Source organism: Stenella coeruleoalba (assembly GCF_951394435.1).
Source record: "Stenella coeruleoalba genome assembly, chromosome: 2".
Lineage (NCBI taxonomy): Eukaryota > Metazoa > Chordata > Mammalia > Artiodactyla > Delphinidae > Stenella > Stenella coeruleoalba.
This window is the reverse complement of record NC_137147.1, coordinates 157006859-157034657: the sequence shown is the minus strand read 5'-3', so window position 1 is coordinate 157034657 and position 27799 is coordinate 157006859. Positions and strand designations below refer to the sequence as shown.

Here is a 27799-nt window from a genome sequence, read left to right as displayed (position 1 = left end):
ACCAGAGGGAGCTCAGAACTCAAGCCAGGGGCCAAAATCTGGCTGCAGCCACGGGGGGACCTTTTTAAAGATTCAGCTTTCAAAACTTCTGATTCATTTCCAAAGGTTTGCAAAAACTCCCCGAGGTCTCAGAACTTGTTTTTGCTCATCAAGAAGAGCACCAGGGACCACTTCCTGCGTCGTGACCTGTAGGTTTCCATCCAACCCAAAGGGAGGCGGAGAAGCAGGGGGTGGGAGGGGGATGGTCACTGTTTGGTCTGAAGTGAGGAGAGAAGAGAGAGGGCTTGTTCTTCGGGTCCAGGGGAGGTGGAGAATGAAGGGCCAGTTAAGTAACTCCAGGAGGGAGTTCGGAAGGCATCCAGAAAATATTCTCAATACAAATGAATAGGTGACAGTCGGCAGGTCATCTGGTAAACCTGCCCAAGCTCTGAAGCCAGGGGCTTAGCCAAGTCACTGCTGGAACCTTCTAGTGTACACAGAAGTCTGGATGGAAGGGTAGTGAGGAGGTGCAGAGAGAAGAGAGCCTTTCTGAGACTGCCCTGCAGGCTCTCCTCTGCATCTCATTCTCCTGCTGGGCCTCCCAGCACATTGGGGACATGGCTGCAGAGGCTGGGAGACAGCCCTGCTTCTGAGGAAAGGGTCTCTCCGGAGACTGAAGAAAGGACGTCTCCAGGGACTGGGTGGCGAGAGTCCTGCCCGGGCCTGGGGGTGGGTGGGAAGCTGTGTAGTTGAATTTAAGGGGTCCCCTGGGGAACACCAGGTAGAACCTGGAGGAGATTGCAGACACCGCCCAGGCTGGATGTTGAGTTACCGCCGCAATTAGTGCAAGAGCCACCAGAAGCATGAAGGACAGGCCTTTGGGGGAGTGACTACCGTCCTGGCCAGTAGGCGGGGGCAGGTGATGCGTGGGTGAGGGAGGCGATCAGCCTTGAAGCCAGTCCGTGGGGCAGTGCAGCCCGGAGCAGCTCGGCTGGAGTCAGAGGAACGGGGCGCAGCTCTCAACCCAGCAGACAAGTCAGTCCTCTGCTGTAAAGTCAAAAGATTGAGTAAGACCGGGGCTTTCAAGGTCAGCTTGTTTGCCTTGTCCAGTGGGATGCAGGATTCAGGGACAGAGGGCAGCAGGCCTTAGACCACAGCTGCGTCTGGTTGATGTTTATGACCTACTCCCCTGTTTGGGGCCCCGGGAGACGAGCCTTGGTTTCTCTTCCTGAGGTTTGCACTAACCTGCTCTCTCTGGTTTGGTCCAAATCCCAGGGCCTATGAGCCCCCTCGGACCGGGCTCTCCCCAGGTCTCCCCACGACAGCTCCAACCCAGCTCACCTATCAGGGTCTGTACTTACCTATCACTACGATAAGAAGTTCCGTAAAAACTGTTACTAAACCTGGCTCAGTTTGCGTAGCAGCCAGACACCGAGGCACTGAGGTTTGCAGCCGAGAAAGAGCAGAAGCAGCCGGACGAGTAGACTGGAGAACAAACCGCAAATCTACGTCCCCGAAGGCGAGGGCCTGGGGTATTTATGGGGTAAGGAAGCAGCGTAGTCTGAGGCGTGGGGCGTGGCAGAAAGGTGATTGGAAATAAGAAAAAGTTGAGTTTCATTGTTGTTCTGAGCAGGTGTTAAGCTGCAGGCTTTTCCACGGGAGCTTGTTCAGAAGACGGAGGAGTTAGCAGTTCTGAAGGTGGCGTTTTGGGATCCTGATGACAAAAGGTCATTAAGCAGATGCTTGTGCATGCCCAGTTGGAGGATCAGTGGTCCTAAGAAGCCTTAAGTGGCTGGGGCTTGAACTAGACACAGCTGACTCCAAGTTCCTGGAAAACAGCTAGGGCAAACATCTTATTGTTTGGGCTCCGTGACATGTGGAGGACGTTCAAGTCTTTCGTGGCAGCAATGAAAGCGAGCTTCATAGGTGAGGGCAGGTACAGGTGCAATGGACTTAACTGGACGTCACCCTCGGCTTCAAAACCTTCATCAACACACACAATCTCACAATTTCTCCAGGAGCAAATCAAAGAGTGGTTCTGGCCCAGCATCTTTGATGAGGTTGCATCATCCAAAGGCTCGGCTTGGGGCGCGAGGTCTGCCCCCCACCCCGTGTCTCCCTCACGCGGTGGGCAAGCTGGTGTTGGCTGTGGGCACGTCAGTTCCTCCGCCCGGGGGCCTCTCCACAGGCCAGCATGAGTGTCCTCACAGCATAGTGTCTGGCTTCCTCCAGGACCGAGTAAGGCGGAAGTGGCTTCAAAGTCACATGCTGTCATGTCCATCTTATTCTGTTGGTCATGCAGACCAGCCCGGATGCATTGCGGGAAGGGGCTGGAGAAGGTCTGAATTCCAGGATGGGGGCTCATCGGAGGCCTGGCTGCCACAGGGCCCTCGCAGGGCTGGAAGTCTTCAACCAGATCGTTTCCTGTAACACTGACTCTTGCTGAGGCAGAGCTGAGATAATTTAGCCTTCCTGGTTCATTTAGCAAACACGTCCGAGCACTTTCTCTACGTCAGGAGAACTGGTGGGTAGGACACAAAGACCAGTAATCTTACAGACGAGTAGAGAAGGTGATGCTCACACTGGAAAGTGTTAAATGTCACAGGGGTAGCCACAGACCCCCAGTGCGGTGGGGACGCAGCGGGGGGATGGGTCTACAGGGGTGTCAGAGGCCTGCAACAGGGGAGGCCTAGCTGGGTCTGAAGGATCAAAACCGAGGGTGATCATTAACTAACTCCATCGCACCTGCCTTTACTAATCAAGGTTGTTTTAATTGTTGCTACAAAAAACTTGCTTGTTCTCCAGGCCGCATGGAGCCTAAACAATAAGATGTTTGCTCCATTTTTTTCCAGAAAGTTGGAGTCAGCTGCGTCTAGTTCAGCTGAGCGAGAGTCAGCTGTGTCCAGTTTGAACCGAGCTGGTTAAGACTGGGTGGGACCACTGACCCTTCAACTGGGCAGGCGTGCATGTCCACGTGGTGGGTGACCTTTTGAACGTGCAGAGGCCTGTAGCTTAGTTACGCCTGGGCAGAACGACCATCACCACACCTTTTCCCAATCAGCTCTCCCCACGCTCCCCATGCCTCAGATCACCCTGCTTCTTTAGTCCTCATCCCTTAAGTGCCCTGGCCGCTTGCCTTCGGGGAGCCGGATTGGAGATTTGTTTTCCTATCGCCTCGCCTGGCTGCCTTGCGAATAATCCCTCTCTTTGCTGCAAACATTGGCGTCTCAGCATTTTGGGTTGCTGTACACGGGGCAAAACAAGCCTGATTCAGGATGAGTAGGAGGTCACTAGACAGAGGGAAGGAGAAAGAGGGGGAGGGAGGGGGGAACAGCTTCCCAGGTTGGGGAGCCAGCCTGGCTGCTGCAGGGGAGGGAGGCTCAAGGTGCCGGCATTTGCCGGGTTAGGGTGTCACTTTTCACTGCTCTGATTTCGGCACCTTATTTCGCATCCCTTGGACCCATGCTGTTCAGCAGGCACATGCCAACAGCTGCACTTGTTTGTTACTGCAACAAAGAAACTCACTGCACAGTTCTCAGAGATCCAGCCCCAGAGGACCTAGCCTGTAAGTTAGAGCAGCAGAGAATGACTGCAGAAATAGTTTCCTCTTGTGGAAAAGATTCACGCCCCTGCCGTGCAGGCAAACATCATTTTGTGCTGCAGGGACTCTGCCCAGTTGCTCTCAGATGGGAGGTGCGGGAGTGTGTATTTACTTGCCTGTGTGTCATTTTCCTTTGTTTTGGGCAAGTGCGCTGCCCGCTGGGATCAGGCACGCGTAGGTCTGAGGGAACACACCTGACTCAGGCCTGCCGGTCCCCGGGCCGCGTGAAGGCGGTGCTGGGTTTCCAGCTACCTCTGCTGCCCTGTAAGAAGCATGTACCTTTGACGCTACGGAAACATCACCTGCTATTTGTCTATCCCTGTGGTTTGTGACGTTTGTCCCGTGTGGGTTTCACTGCTGGCTGTCTTGGGCCACATGTTCCTTTGGGGCAGAGACTCTGTGCGAAGGTGCCCCCCGCCCCCGTCCCTTGCCTGGAGGGCACTGAGTACAGGCCCTGGAAACGGGAGAAGAGCAGGAAGAAAGTGGGGGCGAGGGCTCCACCCTACACCTCATTCGCCTGTATCTGCAGCGTCGACCTCAGGGAACTGCCTGCCCTTCCCCCTCCCTCTCTTCCCCGTCATCACAGCTTCCACGTGTTTTCTCTGACAATTGGGTGAAGAGCCAAGCCCTGAGCATCACACCTGGAGATGGCCCGAGATGAACATCCAGGTGGGCCCGCGGGGGTGCCTGGTAGGGAGAAGGCGGACCAGCTTGAACTCGATGCTCCACGGTTGGCGAAGGTGCGCGATGTCAGCTAACAGCCTTTTCCCAGTCCTGGGGCAGTTTCTAGGAGCGGAAGGGGGCCTGGTGCCAGCCTCTCAAGTCACGTTCAACGGGCAGCTATAGCCCGAGCCGCTGGAGGGGAGAGAATTACTTCAACCAGAGGGCTGCAGCCTGCTCCTTCCTCATCCCGTCCCCCAGCACTGCCGGGGAGGGGGCGATTGGCAGCCCTGGGCCTCTGCCCACGGGGCACGGAAGAGAGGCCCCGCTCGGACTCCAGGCGGAGACACAGAAGAGGCAAGGGCTTCTGCCCGGGGCTGGTCCACCCCTGCTCAGCTGGGACAGAGGCAGCTCCAGCCCAGACTCAACAGGGGTGGACAAACGGCAGTTCGGAGCCCCGCTCACCCAGACTGCGGGCACCCCGGGCACATGCCTGCCTTAGATCCTGACCCTTCAGGAGCTGGAGGTGCGGCTGCCCTGGGTGGGCGGGGCCTGCGATTAGAGCCTGAGACCTGGCCTCTGGGTGCACAATGTCCCCGAGCAGCCGTGGGCTGAGAGCGAGGGCTCCTGGCCCGGTCGTTCAGGCAGACGGGTCTGAATCACTGTGCTAGGTGCTCGCCGGCAATGCGTGTAGAACGTGTGCTCTGTCACCCCAGTTTTGATCTCTGTAGACAGTCTTTGAAGGATGTGTGCTCCTAGTGGCACATTGGGACTGGGTAAGTTTTTTCTTTCTCTTAAAAAAAAAAAAGACTTAATTTTCTTAGAGCAGCTTTAGGTTCACGGCCAAATGAGGTGGAAAGTGTAGAGTTCTTGCATCCCTCGGCCCTCATACCCGCGGCCTCCCCCCCCATCACCATCCCCATCCCCATCAGACGGCACATTTGTTAAAACTGATGAACCTGCATGGACACGTCATCCTCACCCAGAGTCTACTGTTGACATTAGGGTTCACTCTTGTGTTGTATATTCTGTGGGTTTGGACAAATGTATAATGACGTGTATCCATCATTACAGTAGCATTCAGGGTAGTTTCACTGCCCTAAAAACCCTCTGTGCCTCACCTATTTATCCCTCCCTCTCCACTAACCCCTCAAAATCAATGATCTTTTTACTGTTTGCATAGTTTTGCCTTTCCCGTAACATCAGTATAGTTGGAATCATACAGCATGTAGCCTTTCAGTTTCCTCCCTGTCTTTTTCATGGCTTGACAGCTCATTTATTTTTAGCGTTGAATAATATTCCACTGTCTGGATGCACTGTAGTTTATCCATTCATCTACTGCAGCACATCTTGGTTGTTTCCAAGTTTTGGCAATCATGAATAAAGATGCTGTAAAAGCATCCATGTGCAAGTTTTTGTGTAGACATAAGTTTTCAACTTCTTTGGGTGAATGCCTAAAAGCATGATTGCTAGATCACGTGGTAGGTTTTGTAGTTTGGTTAGACTGCCAAAACTGTCTTCCAAAGTGGCTGTACAATTTTGCCTTCCTGCCAGCAATGAATGAAGGGTTCCTGTTGCTCCACAGCCTCGCCAGCATTTGGTGTTGTCAGTGTTTTGAATCTGGGCCATTATGATGTTGAGTATCTTTTCATATGTTTGCCACCCGTGTATGTTCTTTGGTGAGCTGTCTACTCAAGTCTTTTTAAACTGGTTTGCTCATTTTCTTATTGCTGAGTTTTAAGAGGTTCTTTTTAAGAGTTTTTTTGTTTGTTTTTTGGGTGTATTTTTGGGTAACAGTCCTTTATCAGATGTGTCTTTTACAAATACTTTCCTCCAGTCTGTGGAGCCTGTGGGGTCTGAGATGAGGGTATTCTCATTCTCTAGAGGCAATTTCTTTTTTATACTTTCCTGAGTTATCGAAATTTTCCATGATGAACATGTATGATTTTATTTATTTTAGTTTGGGCTGTGCTGCTGCGCTCGGGCTTTCTCTAGTTGCGGCGAGCGGGGGCTGCTCTTCGTTGCGGTGTGCGGGCTTCTCATTGCGGTGGCTTCTTTTGTTGCGGAGCACGGGCTCTAGGCGCATGGGCTTCAGTAGTTGTGGCTCATGGGCTCCAGAGTGCAGGGTCAGTAGTTGTGGCGCACGGGCTTAGTTGCTCCATGGCATGTGGGATCTTCCCGGACCAGGGCTCGAACCCGTGTCCCCTGCACTGGCAGGTGGATTCTTAACCACTGCACCACCAGGGAAATCTGAAACTGTACGATTTTTAACAACAGAAAAAATTATTTTTAGAGCTCTAACATTTTGCTTTGAGATATATATATATATATATATATATATATATACATTTTGAAGAGCAAATATCAATTCTCAGAGGAAATAGTTAAATCTTCTGGATTGAAATAAGGACTACGCCACTTGAAACTAAATGTGAAAACAAGAGCAAGGAGTTAAAAAAAAGAGGATGTTTGTGCCTTACAAATAAAAACCACCCAGAGGAAGACCAGGAACGAACAGGAGAGCAAATGTAAGGACTAGGATATACAGCTGGCACAGACTATCACTGACCTACTTAAGGAAGACTATTACTGTTATCTAGGGTAGAAACATGACCTTTACATTTATTATAAGACTTAGAAGAGAGCCTTATGTAGGAAATTTACAGTTCAGCCCATCTCCAATTTTCCTTTCTTCGGGTACCATTCTAGCAAGTTGCTAAGATGTTTTGAAGGTGCGTTTTAAAGGTTTCCCTTAAAGACTGTGTTTAGGATGATGGCCTTGTTGTTTCCATGAAGTGGAGTACACAAAACCAAGAGATTTGATAACTTATCATGATCTAATTCTTTAGAAAGATCATTCTGGTTGCTGTATGGAGGGTGGATTGAGAGTGGCGAGGAGTGGAACGTAGGGACCAGAGTTTACTGCCCCTCACCCTGGGTGGGATTCTGAATGTGATGTGAAGTCAAGGTGACGCGGCTCAGAGAGTGAGTGGTCATGGCATGTGAGTGAATTAGAGGAATCAAGGGTGGATGGACGGTGGTGTCATCTACTGAGATGGGGGAAGGTTCAGGGTGGCGGGGGAGAGGATTAGGGGTGGACAAGCAGTGGTCCTCTTGGGTCACGTCAAATGTGAGATCTTAGATTTCCAAGTGGGCACATGGGAGAGGCTGCCATGCCAGGTGGCGAGGCTGGAGCTCACGGGAGGGGTGAGGGCTGGAGGTGTCCTTTGGGAATTGTCAGGCACTGGGGACAGTAAAGTCATGGGAATGGATCAGGTTTCCCAGGAGCATAGAAGAAGAGGTCTGGGGACCGAGCCCTGTGGCTCTCTGCCATTTCAGGTCTGGAAGAGAAGGGCCCAGAGGAGAGAAGATGTGAGGGAGGGAGGACTAGGGGAATGTGCTGGCACGGCAGCTGGAGGACGAGGGCCTTCAGGAAGGAAGGTGGTGCCCGCTCCCAGGGACCGAATCTGGAGAATTAACCCAGAGGGCGAGGCCTACCGGGGACGGGAGGGATGATGGGTTTAAGTTGGCTCTTCTTAGAGGAAGCTGAGGGGTAAGGCACATGCTGCTCGGGGCCACATGGGCCTCAGTGCGAGCTCCAGGTGCTCAGGGCCAGCGTGAAGGGCGGACGAGGCCTGCCAGGAGGGGACCCCAGACAGTGGGAGCCATGGGGACGGACGCATATGGTCCTCGAGCTGTGCCCGCTGGTCTGCCGGGGGCGTGGGGCTGATTTTGCAGAGTGCTGGGAGCACAGCAAGAACGAAGACTCTCAGGGCCCGTGTTTGGGATTTGGCAGAGTGGGGTTGGGGAAGCGCTGGAGACACCCTCTACCGGGAGCGGCTTGTGTCCTGGAGGGAGCAGGCTGGGGGGAAGGCAGGCTGGGTGGGCACCAGGCAGCAAGTTGGGCCTGTATTCAGAGGGACGAGGGAGCCACCTGATCACATAGGTTGTGGGTAACACAGCGGATGACACCAGGCACTGGTCAAACCTGAGGGTGCGGGTCTCTAAACGCACAGAGAAGCCGGTGTTTGAGGGGAAAGAAAGGGAGACAGAATGTCCAGTTAAACCTCTGCTTCCTAGTTTAGCGGGGGCAGCACCCTGGTTGGAAGGCTGGGACCAACAGGCCTTGAGGCCTCGGCACAAGCAGAGAGCTTAGAGGCCAGGGCCGTGGAGCCCAGGTCAACCCACCCCCCATTTTCTAAACCAGGGAAACGGGGTCACGTCTTTTCTTCCCCTTCACTCCCAACACTTCTGCCAGCCCTGCACCACCCTCTTCCCTTTCAAACTGAAAGAGCACCTGTGGCCACCTGGGTGGGGGGACACCGACAGGCCACCCTCTGCCACCCCTTCCCTGCACCCCAGCTTTAACATCCCCCCACCCCCAGACCTCCTGGGACGGCAAGTTGTGAACACAGTGAGTGGAGTAAACAGCACCAGCAGTCCGAGCCCAGTTTCCAGCTCCATCTTTGTCACCTGCCAGCTATGAGGCCCCGGGAGATGCTTTGACTCTGAGCCTGCACCTGCATAACAAAGAAGATGGCACTCAGTCTGAGAAGTATAAGACATCAAGGCTGGAGAGAGCTCTGGTTTCTGGTTTCCGATTTGAGAACAGTGTCAGCTCCTGGGAACAGAATGAAACCAGTTTCTGCAGAGCTGTGTGAAGAGGTGAACTGACCGGGGTTGTACCTGCTGCCTATTGGAACCAGACACGAACCTCTGCTGTGGTCACTACTCATAACACACTCGTTTCCAAGGTCTGCGGGAGTCCTCCAAGGCGGGTCCTCTGAACCTCCGTGGGCTGGCAGCAGAGGCGGCATCTTCAGGGGACACACACAGGCCGGCACAGGACTTTAACCTCAGCTCTGCTACACACCCGCCGGCTTATCCTGGGCGAGTCATGTGATGTTTCCAGATCTCAGATGCCTCAGCCGGTGAAGAGGGGATCAGACTAAACTCTGTGTGAGGTTCCAGGCCTGACTTTATTGATTTGTCTCTCCTGGCCCTGCCCAGAGAGTGAGGGAAACAAGACCCCCACCCCTGCCCCCAGCAGCAGCTACAGAGGAATCTGAATTCCGTGGAAGGTCAGCTGAATTCTTCGAAGGTAGCTGATTTTGTCTCACTTTCTGGGCTACTCAGCAGCACAAACATTACCAGAGATTGTAATGCTGTCTCCTCTCTTAAGGGGCAGAGATGTAGTTAACCAACTGGCCCTTGCTGGAAATTCTCAGGGTCAGGCCGCATGGAGTCACTTCACTGGGGACCTGGGAACATCTTTCTCACTGCCTCAGCTCAGGGTGGAAAACACGTTCGTGTGCCTGGGAAAGCGGGCAGGTGAAGGAAGCAGATGATGGTAGAGGGAGACATACAGGGAAAGGAAAGTAGAGGGAGGAAAAGGCTGTGTGGATTAAACCAGAATCCAGATTAGTCTGATCCTGTCGCCAAATTGTAACAGAGGACACAAATGTTGAATTTAGGCAAAAGGTTTGTGTATCTGTGAGAGGGTAGAGAGCAAATCATCTATATTTGATAAACATTCTGCCTTTATTTTGAAAAGTGAAGACTGGGGGTTCAGAGTGGGTTAAGAGACTGAGAAGTTGGAAACATTAGGATCCTGGAATTTCATTAAGTTCTTTTTCTTTTTTAACTTCTGCTTTTTTAGTGAAAAATGTCACTTATCTTCAAAAAGATATGCAAAGAATATAATGAATTCTCATGATCTCTCATCCTGTTTAAGCAATCCTGAACTGCTGGCCAATCTGGTTTCATTTTTATCCCTAACCATGCTCCTGCCCTGTAATTTTGAAGGAAATCTCAGACCTCATACAATTTTATTGGCACAGTGGCTAAGAATCCTCCTGCCCATGCAGGAGACACGGGTTTGAGCCCTGGTCCAGAAGATCCCACATGCCGCAGAGCAACTAAGCCTGTGTGCCACAACTACTGAGCCTGCACTCTAGAGCCCACGAGCCACAACTACTGAGCCCACGCGCCTAGAGCCTGTGCTCTGCGATAAAAGAAGCCCCCGCTCGCCGCAACTAGAGAAAGCCTGTGTGCAGCAGTGAAGACCCAACACAGCCAAATATAAATAAATTTATATATAAATAAACCCCCATATCTAGGGGACTTTAAATATCCAGTCTATCCTGGATATTTCAGATTGTCTTATTTAAAAACAATTTGATTTAGGATCCAAGTAAGTCCATACATTGCAATGGTTTGACATGTCTCTTAAGTCATAGATACCTCCATCTTTCTCTTTCAATTTTATTTTGTTGAAGAAACTGTCATTTGTCTTAATTTCCTGCAGATGCAACTCAGGCTGATTTTCTTGGGAAGACTGCTTAGGTGGTGGGGGGCACCACTGTCAAGAGGTATGCCATGGCTGGTGGTCTTTATTAATGGCTGAAATCTAGATCCATCAATCCACCAGGGCTTACAAAATGGTGATATTCTATCATGCCTTCTTCATTGATTAGCTGGGCTACTGCTATAAAGAAAATCTTCCCTTCCTCAGCTGTTCAGTTACCCTGAGATACAGTTTGTAGAGGAAAAGGCAGAATAAATGCTTGATTTTTTTAAAATCAGTTCTCAAAGGAGTAAGTTGGTTTCATGAGATACTCCAAAGGCGATTTAAAAGGTTGTGCTTTTTCTTACAGACTCATTTTGAAGCTATGGATTTAAACATTTATTTGTTACCCTAGTGGATGCTCCCATTGTCTCAAAGCGTGCATGCTAAATAAGATTATGTACCACCAGACCTGAGGAAACCACCATATCTGGTAAGTTCCTCAGACTTGCAGTTGGTTCTGGAGTTGCTCAAATATGCAAGCAAAACCCCAAACTCCTCTGATCTAGGAAGTTCTAGACTCTAGGACTGAGGGAGATTTACTTTGCTAGGATATTCCTCTCATGGGTATTAGCTTCAATGGACAAAGGAATGCGATTCTTTCAAGGGTGTTCGCTAATGCTGATTAAGAAAAGCCCAAGTTTGCAGGTTGAGGTATCACCTACTTTGAATCCCAGGACTTCTAACCCTAACAGACAATACTACCCACCAGTTTCCCCTTTAGGGACAGGCAGGAGTTCTAATAAGGAAGAGAACTGGAGAGATGCCCCCTTTGGTCTGTATCTCAGTCATCAAGACTGACAGATGGGAGCCTTAGCCAGGCATTGGCAGATGGCTGTAAAATGAATTCAGTAACATTAGCATTAGCCATACATATACTGTAGAAAACCAAGTACTGTGCTGGGTCTGCATGTTTACTCAAGCACTAAACATAAAGTAGAGCTAAGCCAGCACAAGAGTGGCGAGTCGCCTCCCGGATCAGCTGAGAAAATGCCAGTCTTAATAGATTCAAGGGTGATTTAGTGACACTGGTGTCCCACTGGCTGACAGTTAATCCAGATACCCGAGCTTCCCCTCCCACCTGTATGCACACATCCTAGGTTGAGCCCTCAGTTCAGAGAGACTACCCTTTGCTCAAAATATACAAACATGCTCATGGAAAGAAGTTAAAAGAAAAACTGTACTTACCTCAACTCAGACTCTGAAGAGTTTAAAGGTAAACTGAAAAGCTAATAGATATATGTCAGTACTTACTATATAGCATTTACATAATGGCTACTGGCTAGATCAGTGATTACTAGGTGCTGACCCAAGGAATGCACTGTATCAGAATCACTAGAGGGGAGTGTTTACAAATATAAATTATCAGCCCTCTACTCCCACCCCCCAGACACTGACTCAGTGAAACAGGTGTAGGAATTGGGGGAGGGGAGCTAGGGGGTGCGGCCCAGTTACCTTTATTTTTTTCAAAGTACCCCTCGTGACTCTGATGCCCAAACAGGCTTGAGAACTACTAGGCTAAATCGTCAGATGTTCTCAAATATAGATGCAATTTATGAAGAGTGTCCATTCTACACAATTATTCAGTTTCTGGGTCTTATTTTTTCCCTTGAGTGAACCCAAGGAAGCTAGAGTTTTCAGTAAAACATCATTTCATTAACAATATTAGAACTACTATTGTTTCTACAACTTGAGGCTGATCAAGGTAATTCTGGAAGAGACTGTATCTTATAACATCTCTACAAATGATTAGAAATCTGCTGATTTTTCAGATCATAACCACTGATATAATCTACACTACTGACTTTGAATTTCCAGAGTTAGAAACCTGAGATACCTAAGTTAAAATCTGAAATTAATCAAATTAATGAGGATGCTTTGCTAATAGCTTTACTATTGTATCCAGAAAGTGGCCAGATGTTCAGCTGTCTTCAATTCAACTGCTATTTCTGATTATAATGTGTTCTAAATGATTTAATAAGATTCAAAAAACTTGACCTAATTGAATCTTTTTCTCTTACTTTTCAATGAATTTCAAAGGTGTAAGTATTTATGACTTTTTAAAGAACTTTGTGAGGCTTGCCATCACCCCCTTTGCTATACCAACGCATTCTGGCAAACATCCCCCAAACATCCACCAGCCAAGAAACCTTTAAGGGTGATTATGTGTGTGACTTTCTTTTTTTAATTGTATAATTCATTTATACAGAGAAATCATTTGGATGTAACTATTTACAGTCTTTTTCAATTTTCATTTCCACTGGCCAAATATAGTTCACATAATAGTCAACATTTACTTGAGCTGATCACCATTACAAATCTGCCATGACATAGGGCTTTTAGCACCCCCGCCTTAAAGACTACGATCTCATTTGAACAGAAACATTTCATAGTAAAAGATTCACCAGTCTCTTATGAATACATCTGCCAAAACTGATCTCATATGGTCAAATTTTCAACACATTTTCTTTTCAAACCCATTATTTGCAAGTATTGTAAACCAAGGCAAATACAGTTCACTTCCCTCAAGCCTTCTACAACTTACTACACACTCTCAAGTTTAGCTTTTACTATCTTTCATAAATGTCTGACACAACCAGACATTTTTTACTTTAAGACAAAACTACACTCTTTTTCCCTCTTTTTTTTTTTTTTTTAATACTTATTACCAGCCAACTTCCTTCCCTCTTGCTTTTCAGACAATATTAACTTTCCATGAAATCCTTAAGGTGGTTTTCTTTCAGTAGTCCAGAATATACTGAGTCATTTCATGTATGTTCTAACCCTGAAATACTACACTTTAAAAACTGCAATTTTCTTAACTGGCTCAAAAACAGTATGGCTTGATTTCACTTGGTAAAGTTAATATGATTTAAAAAAATACACACACACACACACACACACACACACACACACACACACACACACACATTTTTAATCAAGGAAGAAAAACACTTTAAAGACATGCCAATTTGAAAAGGCATCAAAGTAAAAAAATAAAAGCAAATACTAAAAACTACTTTACAATGAAAAAATTAAATAATTGGCAGGTTAAATCAATGAAAAATGAGGAATGTGCAGTGAAAAACAAACTAATAAAAAGCATTCCAGTTGGTAAAATGGAAAACCTATTAAGTTTTGTTTTTCCAAGGAACTTATGTTTCAACATAAATTCTGAAATATTGCAAACATATATTCCAAGTAGATCTTAGATGCTGATGTTAAAATTTCAAATTCTGCATGCAAAGTTTATCAAATAAACACTGGTAAAATCCTTGTATTTGCAAAATTTTAAGCTTTGGCCAATATTATAAACATCACAATTGGTATTAAAAAGTGATGGGGCTTCCCTGGTGGCGCAGTGGTTCAGAGTCTGCCTGCCGATGCAGGGGACACGGGTTCGTGCCCTGGTCCGGGAAGATCCCACATGCCACGGAACGGCTGGGCCCGTGAGCCATGGCCGCTGAGCCTGTGCGTCTGGAGCCTGTGCTCCACAACGGGAGAGGCCACAACAGTGAGAGGCCCGCATAACGCAAAAAAGAAAAAGAAAAAAAAAGTCACGATGAATGCAGAATGAAGAGAAAACCCATTTCATAAGTATTTCATTTGATTAAAAATACCAGACTTACATGTTCTAGATGATCTGAGAAAAAAAAAAACACTGCAGTTTAACAGTAATCTGCATATATATCTTTAGCTGCCATTAAAAAAAATTAAAAAATAAAAAACCACCACCAAAACCCAACCAAAAACACAGAAAATGTGAAGACTGGTATTAAGTAACCCTGCAACGCTCCCATACTCACATTACAAGAAAGAACAACTGTACACAGTTATAAATAAAGTCTCTCCCCCGGTTACCACAGAGTTTCCTTTACACCAGTGTCTCTTTCCGCTTGCCACCGACCTGGGCTTTGTCCCTGGCTTTTCGGAGGCCAGCCTGGGCTCGGGGCGCTTTTGTGCCCTTAGCATTGTCTGCTGTGTGCACCGGGGTGCCACTTTCGGAAGCGTCTCCATCAACTTCCACCTGAGTCACGCTGGATGCCGTGGACGCCCGTCTCTGGGCCCTGGCATTGCTGGCAGGGGGGCAGTTCTCTCCGTACTCCTCGTGGGGCTCCGGCAAGCCCTGCAGCTCAGAGGGGCTGGTGGCCTGTCGGGAAGGGGCCATGGCAGCTCGGATACAATTGAACCACTGCTGCTTGTGGAACACATCATTGGCTTGTAGAGTGTGGGACTGGCCTGGAGAGGGGTCTTGGAAGCGAACTCGAAAGATATTTTTAGCTAGAAAAAGAAAAATTAAAAAATGGAAATCAGACTTAAAAAGTTTATTCTAGATAAAGTGAATATGGGTGCTGGTATTTATACAGCATGCACATGTTAGGCAGATACATTACATAGTGCCTAGATGTTACTTATTAGGTACATGTGCTGGTGTCAGAGCAGCACAGCACCTGCCAACTCAAGGAGTGTAATAGGTATAGGATGATGGAACCCATTTCATTTTTAGTTTTTTGTGTGGGGACAGAATTCTTATAGATTAAAACTGAGTTTATGATTATTGAAACTATTTTAAAGCGTGTATTTTTACCTTTATCTGAATTGCTGAAAGCCCCTCGAAAGGACCCTCCCATCCTCACATCTCCATCCTGCAGGTCTTCCAAGACCAGCTCCTGGATTGGGATTGGCTGCCGGTAAACCTGGTAGGAGTGACGCTCGTTTCGTGTAACAGGCCGAGTCAAAACCAAGATGTCTTGAAACAGGAAAATGTAGAGTTTCTGGAGAAATGAGAAAAAAAAAATGCTTCCTAAATATGGAACTTTGTGACTTTAAGTTGACTGAAATCCATTGTAAAAACAATTTGATTTGATCTTACTAATTTCATCAAATTGATTTACTAAGATCCCCCTTACAAATGACTTCATAACGATGGTGATTTTAAAGTTATGCATGTTCTCCTCGGAGAGCTTTTGTCATCACAGACTATATGCAACTTTTTTATCCGTGTGTAACATTAGATTCAGCAGCAGCTGAGCAAACGCTATGCACCACAAAGACCTGACTGTCGGTGGTAACGTGACTGGAAACACCAGGACTATACACCACAGTCTTCTAACAGGGTGAGAATTTAAAAATGTAAGCTGGTAAAAATGTTAATTGTTCTGTTTTGTCCCACATAAATTTAAGCTTTTATAGAACAATGAGGCCTCATGATAGAAATCAGAGATGAAAGATTAACTCTTTTCCAAAAAAGAACCTCAACTTACAAATTGGGCTTCTGAAAAGCACGTAATGAAATAAAAATACCATCCCATGCTTATACTTAGTTCTAGCAGGTAACTTTGTAATTAAGATTTAAAAAATAAGTTTGCTCTCATTCAATCTGCTACAAAAATTTGTTTAGTAGTGCTAAAAACTACTTCTATTACTATAAACTCTGCAAAAAATTTTTTTGAAGGATATGCTTTTTTATTAAACATCATAAAACTAATAATTTATTTAGAAAGGAACCCCTAGCCAAACAAGTTGATTTATGCTTCAAAACTAAAAAATAAATGATTACTGATTCTCCACCAAGACATTTAACTTATTCGGTAATGACAGAAACCAAATGTTTGCTTTACCAAAGCTGGTAACATAAAATCCAGTTACCTTCTTTCAGTATGTGATGAGTTTATTTTATAAACCTGCTTCATAATCAATGTGGAAAAAAATTAAACAGTGAGAAAAGGGCAGTAACTGCTCACTTCATATGTTAGTGTCCAAATGCACTTACATGTCCATTTTTATTTTTCAGTTCCCCATGGCAAAGCAATACTTTGCTAGCTTCAATTCTAGGGTCCTTCTGCTTTTCATCCAGATACTCCAGCTTGTCAATATAATACTGGCATTCTGATTCACCTTTCTTCAAGTTGATATCAGAGAGAACTCCTTGTATTATCAATATCTAAAAATAATAAAAAAAAATCAATGTAGCATTTTCAGCATATTAGTTTATCCTGTTTCCCTACAGGACTAAAATGTCACATTAAAATGATAAAATGTTAAAGCTTGAAGGGACTCTAGAAATCGGGTAATTCAGCCGTCCCTTCATTTTACAGTCTCAGCCAAATGGGTGATTTGCCCAAAGTCACACAGCTAGCTGATGGAAGAGATCAGATTAGAATCCGGTCTTCTAACTAAAATATAAATATAAAATGTGTTATGTATTACACATCTCTTTATTAGTGCACAGTGCAGTAACATACGAGAACTTAAAACGACTACAGAAAACTTCACTGTGCTGATTCAACATGCAGACAGTGTGAGAGTATCATTGTATATCTTTCTCAGGCAAGCTAATATGTAAACTTGAAAAACGTAAGAATCACTTATTGGACTACTTACAGCTTCCTCCAGAAGCTGAACATCAGAGTGGTCTTTTGGAGTGTGTCTAAGAATTTCTTTCAACAGTAAAGGGTATTTAACGAGGCGGCTTCGAGGAATATCTAGGAAGCTCCAAAGATCTAGTTTTCGACTGAAGGGAGACTCAAGACATCGCTGGAGGAAGTCTTGGACTCTTGGATCCTGTTTCTTTTGATCAAGAAGAGCTTTGGCTGCCAGCTGGTTACTGCAGTAGCCTTTGTAGGCATTCAAGCCTGGCAACTGAAGAGTAATAAGAGAAAACAAAGTATAATGAGTTCCTGTTACAATTTAGTCCATTAGTAAGACTGTGGACACAAAACAGAAAACTTATAGCTATTCTTTTTTTTAATCACAAGCTTATTATATGATCCTTTGAGGTTTATCACAGTAGTTCAGAATCAGTTTAACATTTGAAAAACCAACATAATTTACCATAGAATACTTATAGCTATTCTTGAAAGTTTTAACAAGCTGTGAAAATTCTCCTGCAGGTGATAATGGGGGTTGGATAGTATTTCGGGCCAATCTGAGAATGCCCTTTTTCAATTTCCCTAATATGGCTAAATCCAAACAAAGACTCATGCCTCCTACTTCCCCAGCCTCAGTTACATGCTGGTCTCCTGTATTCCCAGGACACCTGAGCCCTCCTCTCTCACATTCTTCAACAGCCTTGAGACTGGTTATTTACTGCCTGTTCTCTCACTTGACTATAAATGCAGAGACCATCTTTTATCACTGAATCTCTAGTCACCCCTCCTAGAACAGTGGCTGGCATCTGGCAGGCACTCAAATGTTAACTGAGAGAATAAAACAGATAACTGATGGTATATAATGTGGGAATTCTGTCTAAGGAGGAACATATTCTTAAAACAAATGAAACTGCATCATTCATGAAATATTTTTTAAACAGAGACTATAACTTCTACAGCTATGTAAATTTGTTCAGTTTTAACGCCTTATTTATCTGATTTTAGAATCCAGTAACTGGATCAAATCAATGTGATATTGATCATAAATGACAAGTCTGGCACATCTGTATAAACCTATCTGAAGGCAACAACTTGCTACATACCCAGTTCACAAGAATGTGACCAATCTGCTCTACTGTTCCGCCAGGCTTGGTTGCTTCTCCTATTCTTGCCAACAAATCTGAAGTGTAAAGAAGCAGAAATGCCAATAGGTTTATTTAAAAAATAATTCAGGGAGGAGCAAGATAGGGGCAGGGGATTAAGAGGTACAAACTACTGTGTATAATATAAATAAGCTACAAGGATATATTGTACAGCACAAGGTATATAGTCAATATTTTATAGTAACTTTAAATGGAGTATAATCTATAAAAAATCTTAATCACTATGCTGTACACCTGAAACTAATATAATATTTAAATTAACTATACTTCAATAAAAATTTAAAAAATATTCAGCACTAAGTTAGAAGTTTAGATTTAAAATTACTTGTTACTGCTGTTCAGAATCCTATGAAAATTAGGTAGCATATCTTACCTTCATGCAGGGGTATATAAGCGTCCAAATCACCAAATATCTGTGTGAGTTCCTCTTCTGACATAATAGACAACTTTAACATGGGGTCATGGTAGGCCTGTCAGAGGGGAGAAATGTGTCACACAAAGAGATCAAGCAAATAAAACATGATGAGAGATCTGTACTTGAATGCAAGCATGACGAACTATGTAAAACTAGTGTGGATTCTATTTTATACATAAAAGAAATTAAAGTATATGTTAAGCCCAAAATAGACTTACTGATATTCATATTTGAAGAGATGCATCTAATAAACCTCATCTAAAAGAAGTATTCACCAGTAGATATTCTCTACTTTTCAACTTCTAAAGGTAAGAAAATCATCCTTTAGAATTTGTGAAATGTAATTTTTAAAAACTATGGCACATGATAGAAAGTTATTTACTGACCTTTCTTGCAAGCTTGAGATCCTCAATTAAATCCTGTTCACCTCGGGACATTTCATATATTGCCTAAAAAAAAATCCAGCAAACATCATAGATCACTCCTCCCTTTGAGAAACAAAAATTACATACAACTGGTATTTACCATTTAACTGACGTTTTGAACGGCGCTTTTTAAAGTGATTCCGTCTGAAAACTAATTCAGAATGGAATCTCAAATTAGCGGATGCCGTAGGTTTCATAATTCTACCCCATCCGAGTTGTTAAACTGGATGACCATCCCCCATCTCAGGTGCTGCTCAGCATGTGTTATGAATGGCATTCAAGTATAAAAATGCAAGTTTATCTTGCCATAGGCATTAGTTTGCTATTCTTCTGGCAAAACATATGTTTAAGAATCAGGGTCGGGGCTTCCCTGGTGGCGCAGTGGTTGAGAGTCCGCCTGCCGATGCAGGGGACACGGGTTCGTGCCCCGGTCCGGGAGGATCCCACATGCCGCAGAGCGGCTGGGCCCGTGAGCCATGGCCGCGGAGCCTGTGCTCCGCAATGGGAGCAGCCACACAGTGAGAGGCCCGCGTACCGCAAAAAAAAAACCAAAAAACAAACAGAATCAGGGTCTATTTTTTTTTAGTTTAAGCCAGTACACATGGTCTTGCTACTGAGCATGGCACACCTCCTGACGTTTGATCTCTCTGGAGGTTAAAGACTGCTTCATGTTGACGTCTAACATCTCCGACCACAGGGCACTGCTTCTCCTTTTGGCGGGCACCGGGACTGTAGATCTGCTGGATAACTTCTGGGCAGAAGCGGGGGATCTGTTGTCACCACGAAGGGTAAATGACTGAAAAGAAAAGAAAGAGGTGAACGAGAAGAAGGTTTGGAGGATACAGGAATTATTACTTTTTTTAAAAAAAAAATAGAAAGACAAATTAAAAGCAAGGTTCTGAGAATTTCTCTATGCATAAAACAATCATTTATCCAAGCTTCTATCTAGCAGTATTCTAAATATTTATCAGTCAAAATTCTCTCTGGGAATAAAAACTATCAAAGATCTTGCTTTGATATAAGATACAAACTAATATAATGAGGTTATATAAATATTGTTCTGGCAACAATATGCCTTACCAGCACATTCCAAAAAAGGAACGTTATGTTTAAGTATAATAGTAAAAACCTGTTTGTATGACTCAAAGAAAATGCAAATTTTAGGCTTCTATAAAAAGTCCCCTCACTACATTACTTGTCCCTACCTGTATGGTTTGACCAAATCGTCTGACGGCTCCATTTCTTACAGGAGAAATTAAATTTGCCAAGGATGTGACCCGAGCTAGAGGCCGAACTCTTTTATTGCTTGGCTCCTGTGAAAACAAAAACAAGTTATACTAAATGTGTGTTTAGGTGTAATGATTTCAAACAAGTTTGGACAAAGTTAAGCCCTCTCAAAAACCAGATATTTGTACAGTATAAAACGCAGAAACATGGAACTCTGAAAATGAATGTTGTTTTTCATTGTTGAAATACAAAGAACACTAAAGAATAACAGTAATTTATTAAATAATAAATGGTATAAGAAAGGCCAGTCAAATATCTGAACATCACTCTGAGAACATAACATACTATCATTAAACAGAAAAAAACCCAAAATTAAAACAAACAATTAGATTCTAAAAACCTTTAGAAGCTTTTAGCTTAATATAGAGAGTAACTTTTAAAAAACACCTCCTTATTTAGAAAAATTTCAAACATACACAAAAGGGGAGAACAGCATAATGGACCTCATGTACTTAATCACTCAGCTTCAGCAGTTTTTAGTATAACAATTTGTTTCATCTCTGCCTCTACTGAAATATTTTAAAGCAAATGCCAGACATTCTATCATTTTACTCCTGAATACTTCAGTTAGAGAATAGCTTTTAAATGAACACATCTGACATTGGAATGGGTCAGCTAGCTCTAAAGGCAGTGAGGTAGGTCCCTGTTGTGGAGGTATTCTAGCACAGTTAGGACAGTGGTTAAGAGGACACTCCGCCTCTGGAATCAGACTGACTGGGCCCAAATCCTGGTTTGGACACTTGATAGGAAACATCCTCGGTCCCAGTTTTCTCATCTGTAAAATGGGGTTAATATTAGAACTTCTCTTATAAAGGTGTCATGAAGATTAAGGTATGTTTAAAGGGCTCAGAACAGTTCTTGGAGCATACTAAGTTTTACCCATTACTAACATTCTTTCTTAGGAATATTTCCACTTACTATGTAAATGTTGGTATTTATAAATAATTAGATCCTCTTTCATACATTTAATTAACTTCAAGGAAAAATATATACAAATTCAGAGGACATATTATTTTACATGTATTGTTTTTAAAATAATAATAGTATAGCAAACATCATTTATCATTCAAAGACCTCAAAATTTTACAAATTTTTTTATTACTCTAATTTTACTGCTAGGAAAATGGAGGCATACCATTAGGTGACTCACACAGCTATTGAGATAAAGAAGGCCAGATCACAGAACAGGCCTATCCTTTATGATGTCTATGGAGCATAATTATTTGTTTATATTTGGTGCCTTTGACAATTGTGGCATACTTGACAAAATAATTTTAATGAGACTTCAGAAGGATATACGATAAAAAATTATATAAAAATTACCACTTAAAAATGACAGATAAAAAAGTTTTTTTCCTAAGAATTATTTGATGTGACCAATCAAAGAATTGATCGGTCATAAAGAAGAGATGAGGAAAGTGAGTAAAAATAATTCCCTAAGAATAATTCAAAAGTAAAGTGGCAGAAAGGGTTAAAATCCTCTGGAAAGAAACTTAAATGATTTGAATATTCAAAGAAGCAGTTAGACTTATTAAAGCTCCTAAAGGTATATACACATATGAGGAGGGAATGTGACCCACTAAGGTAAGAAGACTTTGTGGACAACCAACAGAGTTCAGGCCCCTGAGTCCTTAAGAGGTGGTGCTGTAGACCAACCCTCCCCCGCCAAAATAATTAACTCCAAAGTAAAACTATGACTATAAAGCCACTAATGTGCCAATGTTAAATGAACCGAAAAAGAAGGCTCCAGGATATGTAGTAAAATGACACTGTGTGGCCAAGGCCATGTGTGGATGCCTTTACCAGACCCATCTGTGCGAGACTGAAGCGACACATGCATGGGCAGAAGGCGGCAGAAGGCATTCCTTTCTCTTGAGTAAAGACAGGACAAAGACGCTTCTGTTTGAATGGGGATATAATTACCTCACAAAGTAAGATATGCCAACGCCAACTAGAAACAAAGCAGTTGTCAGAAAGTTCTGTTCCATAGTTTGGAAAGAGGTTAATTCCTCTTCCTTGTTTAGATCATAACCCATTTGACTTCCTAGTAAATCATAAAATATTTAATTTCAATTTAAAAGTGTTTGGAAAGGTGCTCTTCCCAGTGAATTTGAAAGGAAACGTTAGTTTAGCTGGAAGGAAAAGAATATTTGATATCTAATTTAATACATAAAATCAAAAAATTCTTATCTTTGGATCAGTACAACTATTAATTTCCTGGTAATTTAAAACTGTGATATTTAAAATAAAAACTACAGAATTTAGATTTAGATAATTAAGTGTAAACATATCTAAAGCACCTTTCTGAAACTAAAACTCTGAAATGTGGATTTTGTCTCTTTAGTGTGTCAGGATATAATGCTAATAAGCAGTATTTTGTTATTAAATATGTTCCACAGTCCTTTAGAAACCCACCTATAATCTCACTTCTTCACAAAGAGATGTTAGTCTCAGGGCTGTATCTAATCTAAAACGTCTGGTAAGAGCGCCTGGCTAGCTCAGTCAGTACAGCATGATACTCTTAAATCTCTCTGTACCAAAGTAGTGCTGAATCAGGAAGTACATGGGGGAGGGGATGGGGTGGGAGGACACCTTGTACTTTTCACACAGGCTTTTAAGATCCAAAAGTAACTTTCCTGCCTTACTAAAAGTTCATATGTGATGAATGTTTGGCAGACACAACACAAACTTTTAGCATATATATTTACTTCAAAAGTATGAAGAATTTTAATGAATAAAATAACTCAAAAAGTGTGACTGAAATGTAAAGGCATAATACTGAATATGGCTCACGAATTTCAGGATAAATACATTATTTGAAAAAAATCATACAGACAGCTTTTGTGGAAAAGTGTTATGAACTACGCATTCACAGGTCACCTATAGGGTAGGGACAAAAAATTGTCTCTTTATTGATTAGAATTTGGTTCATGTGAGCTACAACCAAAAGCAGTTTTTCTTTAGAGGTCTAGACGAGCCACTTTATTTTGGTTTGGTGTTTTGAGAGCTGGGATTCCGCCCACCTCTGCCCCTTTGCAGACACAATGCAGGTACAGGGTCTGGAGGTAAAGAAGGAAGAGAGGAGTAGGACTCTACCTATCTTACCATCACCCAGAATAAGGCTTTCATAATGGTTTTGCTGCCGTGGTTGTTTATTTTTGTTTTGGAGCATTGTTAACAGCATTATGGTAAATACAAGAAGCTTAAAGAACGAGTACAGATACTGAAACTACACACCCTCCTCAAAAGACAATCTGAAAACTTACGGGAATAGATAAAGAACACCAACAAGTTGTACATACTCAAGGAACTTTTTCTACTGTAGGCAACCTTTCACCAGGGCTAGAGTTCACTTTACGAACTGTAATATTCATTTATGTTGTTTACTTAGGTTACCTTTTAACCACACTATCTAGTTTAGCCAGGCAATCACATGCGTTGTTATAGGGAATCTGACTTGAGACGAGTTTTTAATCAATCTATTTATTTTACTAATCCAGTTGTAGTCAGATTTTATGCCTTAAAATATTTTCTGGATATCTATAAACAGAAAATTGTTAACATCAATTTCAAATCTTTTACTGGAATGTACCTTGCACATAAAAGCAACAACATGGAAAAATTCTGTTGTGAACCCGGTTTTTTTGTAAAACGTTTTTTTTCTCCTAATGATGTCACATAAGAGAATATATTCCAGGAGGGTCTCTTCTAGAGTCAACCAAATCAAGACACACAAAAAAACATGTGTCTGGGTTTACTCATTTGGGTTACTAGATAAATAATTTTCTCCTCTACCTGGCAAGAACTTTAAGAAGAATGAAAAGAAAAAGTTATTTATAAAAAGATAAAGATGAGTTATCTCACAGGATGTCTTCCCTTTCCTCTTAGTAATAGAAATAGTCAAATTTAGTTATTTATTTAAGGCTGTGTTGCTAAAAACCTGACAACATTCCTGGTGTTTTTAATCTTTGGAATAAAGGTATGCCAGAACATGGCTGGTGTCTGATACCAAACAAAAAGACTAGTTCAAAAGACTAGTTCAGTTTTAGTATTTACACTGATGACCACTTTTGAGAAATCAGAAACATATAAACAAAAGCCAAAACCAAACAAATAGAAAAACAAAGCCAAATCACACCAAATAAAAGCATACCTTTGAAAGACGGCAGCTATTCTAACTACCAAAAGGTGTGCGTATGTATGATACACAGCTATACTGAGATATACAACACATTGCACATATTTAAAATGTATAATTAGATAATTTTGATATATGTATACAGCCACAAAACCATCACCCCAATGAAGATAAGAAATATAATAATATAGTATAACCATGGAGTGTATATATATTGTGGTGTGCTATATAAATAGAATGCCCACAATTAAGGCAACTATCAAAATTAAATAAAATGGCATAAAAATCACTTATTTTGATAAATGTTCATAAAGACTTTAAAAAAGTACGACTTACGTAATTAAAGCAAGGAGGGCAGAAGCACCTAAATAACGGTTTGTTGGCTGAAATATTTTAACACATTTTGCTTTCTTAAGAACAAAAGTCACACACAATGAACTTATTAGACGTGGAAAGAAAAATGAACACTAGGTCAGATGGCATTTTGTTCACTAGCACTAACTTGCAAGGAAGAGATTCTTATTTTCCTACTCCACAAAGCAGTTCTTAAGACTTACTAGGTAATATAAATAAATGCAGGTCAAAACCCCCCCAAAACCAAAAAACCCCAACCAAACAGAAAACTGTATTAAGCATCAGAAATGTGACCAATTTAACCAAACTGAACAGCATATACATTTAAAATGTTTTTCTTTTGTATAAAAGTTTGTGTACACTCAAGCTACACTATGCATAAATAGTTCCTAAACACATTTCAAACCTGCATGTAAATCAAAGTCATACGTTTTAATACTCAGTGAGATCAAAAGTTAAGTTTAACAATATACTGTTAATAAACTGTTAAACATCGTTCAAGTTCCGTGGAGTTAGAAACCTTCCTTTGGCTTTTCAAGTCTCACCTCCTGCTCTCTGAAAGACTGGTTGTTCACATCGAGGACTCGTATAGTCCTTTTAATAGGTAGGAGACCTCCGACCTCATCGTGCGCCACCATGCTTTCCGAGTACCTCACGCCCCCAGCCCAAGTCCTCCCGGAGTCGGCAGCCTGCAGGGAAGTTCCCGGCTCGGCCCGGCTCGGCTCAGCTCGGCTGGGCGCTCAGCTGCCCCGCGCAGCCATCACCCAGCGTCTCCGGCGTAGCGGCTTCTGCGGGCGCTCGAGACGCCAGCAGCACTCCAGGCTCTGTGGGCGGGGCCGGCTGGGCCGGGTCTAGTGGGCGGGCACCCGAGGGACACGTGACAGCCCTTAACTGACAGCGGGGCACACCTAGGCCTCTCCGCTTTCTCTGCCAGAGAAAGCTCTTTATCAAGAGGTTTGGAATTTCTATAGTGAGACCAGAGGGGAAAAGGAAACTGGGTTACTGTAAGGCTTTTCCTGATTTAAAAAGCATTCCCAAAGACAAATGAATTGCGTATCTAGGTTACCTTTCTTAGTACTTAGCTGCACACAGGGATACTTTTTCTATAAAACCCTATTTCCTAGAAAATAATTTAGAACGGACAACTTGACAACTTTAAGAAAATTGTAATTCAGAGTTAAAAAATGTATATACTAAAGAAAAGCCTAATTATCCAGGAGCCTTGCTTTTATATTACGTAAGTGCAATTTCTAGTCCAAAGCCTTGCATCTATGAAGCAACCCTACTTCTGTTGGTTTGGTAGGCCTGCAACAAAGCAGAGTTTCTTCTTTAAGTACTGTATTCTATTTCGAAAAGTAGGATTTCCTCTTAACCATATGCTACTATGAATGATATGATGCTGATAATTTGCAAAAACATTTCTATTAGGATTTATTAGGGTCAGAGAAATCTGAGAAATCTATGTAAAAGGCACTATTCTAGATGCTATGGGTGATAGAAAAAAATAGGTTTCATATACGCTCCTAAAGCGCTAACAGACCATTGTGTAAAGCTAGGCCACACGAAGAGATAAGTAATGCAAGACAGCTTTTGACAAGTCCAAAATAAGCTGTACAGCTAGCAAGGAGTTCAGGAGAAGAAACCAATTCTGGCAGATGAGATGAGGGTGGCAAAGACACTAGGGAAGAGGCTGTAACATGTTGTTTCAGTACCTTGAAGGTCATGTTATTTTTTTCAAAGGTCTGAGCAAGGGAAAAGTGCAAGGCTTTCCCAAAGGAGCATGAAAAGCAAACTCACAGCCTGACGTCTCAGGCTGTGGGTAAAGACAGACGAGCAGAGGGCTTTACTGAGCACATGAGAGAGATAATGAGAGGTATGTTGTAAGGTGGTGTTTAAGATGGCTTGAAAGATGGCTGGAACCATAATGCAAAAATCACAGTCAGGGATCAAGAACTTTGCCTAAGGTAGGACCAGTGGGAAAGGAAAAGGATATATGCAAGAAGTCAAAGATGCCAACAACTGTAAAGTTAGGAAGGGTAACTGTTAATGCAAATAAAGAAATACAGAGGAATAAGCTTTGAAAGAAAATTCTGGGTTTCATTTTAGATATACTGAGTCTTGGGTGGTGGAAAAACATGCAAATAAAACTATTGAGCTAGAACCTGGAAATGTTGGACAAGGACTTGAAGAGGTCAGAGGGTGGATTTAGACTGGGGAGTCGGAGACACAGGGATCAGAGTTGAAGCTCTGAAGTGAATGAGATGCCTGGGGGAGAAAATCTGGACAAAAAGAAAAGAGGCCCAAGGATCTAACTTTGGAGAGATGCCAAGGGAAGAAAAGGTGTTAGTTACGACAAAAAGATTAAGATGGGTAAGAAAAGATTCATGGATTTAGTGATTACAAGTTTAATGAAGACCTCAAGTGTGCTAGTTCAGCAGAAGACAAAAGAGAAACCACAAAGGTTTGAAGAGTGAATAGAGCAGAGTAATAGTGGACATAGACTATAATGACAAATAATCTATAAAAAACAATTTACTAAGGTTCGCAGGACAGTGTTACTTCTTGCAGGAAGAAAGAATGCTGCCCTTACATAAACATCAATGTGTTTTGCATTTGGGATGATGTTCTTAATTTGTCTTTCTGCTTTTAGACTTTTGAAAAAAGTAATGGTGATTGGTTATATTTCGTCAACTATTCTTTATTACCAGGTCACACCTGGGCAACATGCGTGATGCAGTTGGCCTTGAGAGGCTGTTTGTGGTAGGTAGTTCCACAGCATTAAAGTGGAAGCACCTTAGAGATCATGGAATCCAGTTCCGTAATTTTACAGGTAAGAACGCTGATCCGCTTAAGCCCTCAGAGTTAATAAGAACCCAGTAGTCTGGTTCAGTTAGTTTCATCAGTTAAAAGATGGTTGCAAGTAAGGCCAATACTTTATGGCTACTTAGTTTCATAAGGGAATAAAGGACTTATGCAGAGTGGGAGTGAGGAAAGAAGTTGCTAGGGCATTCTCATGGTCTCTTACCTGATGTCTTTCTCCAAACTATGTTTTTCTATTTA

General features: G+C 43.1%; 1 protein-coding gene across 3 annotated transcripts in view; it reads right to left on the bottom strand.

Moving 5' to 3' along the window:
• Nucleotides 1–11910: 11910 nt before the first annotated feature.
• The window catches only part of NET1 (neuroepithelial cell transforming 1), a 54198-nt gene continuing 38309 nt past the window's right edge, over nt 11911–27799 (bottom strand). For 2 of the 3 annotated variants that reach the window (XM_079914590.1, XM_079914592.1), the window contains 9 exons: nt 20166–20273; nt 19589–19756; nt 18922–18984; nt 18494–18590; nt 18061–18137; nt 16971–17228; nt 16360–16530; nt 15175–15361; nt 11911–14867 (listed from right to left, as the gene is read on the bottom strand). In XM_079914590.1, the coding sequence (XP_079770716.1) occupies nt 14461–14867; nt 15175–15361; nt 16360–16530; nt 16971–17228; nt 18061–18137; nt 18494–18590; nt 18922–18984; nt 19589–19756; nt 20166–20273 (1536 nt within the window). In that variant the 3' untranslated portion in view covers nt 11911–14460. Of the gene's footprint in view, nt 14868–15174; nt 15362–16359; nt 16531–16970; nt 17229–18060; nt 18138–18493; nt 18591–18921; nt 18985–19588; nt 19757–20165; nt 20274–25284; nt 25514–27799 lie in introns of those variants that run through there. The other variant, XM_079914591.1, reaches the window with a different exon arrangement.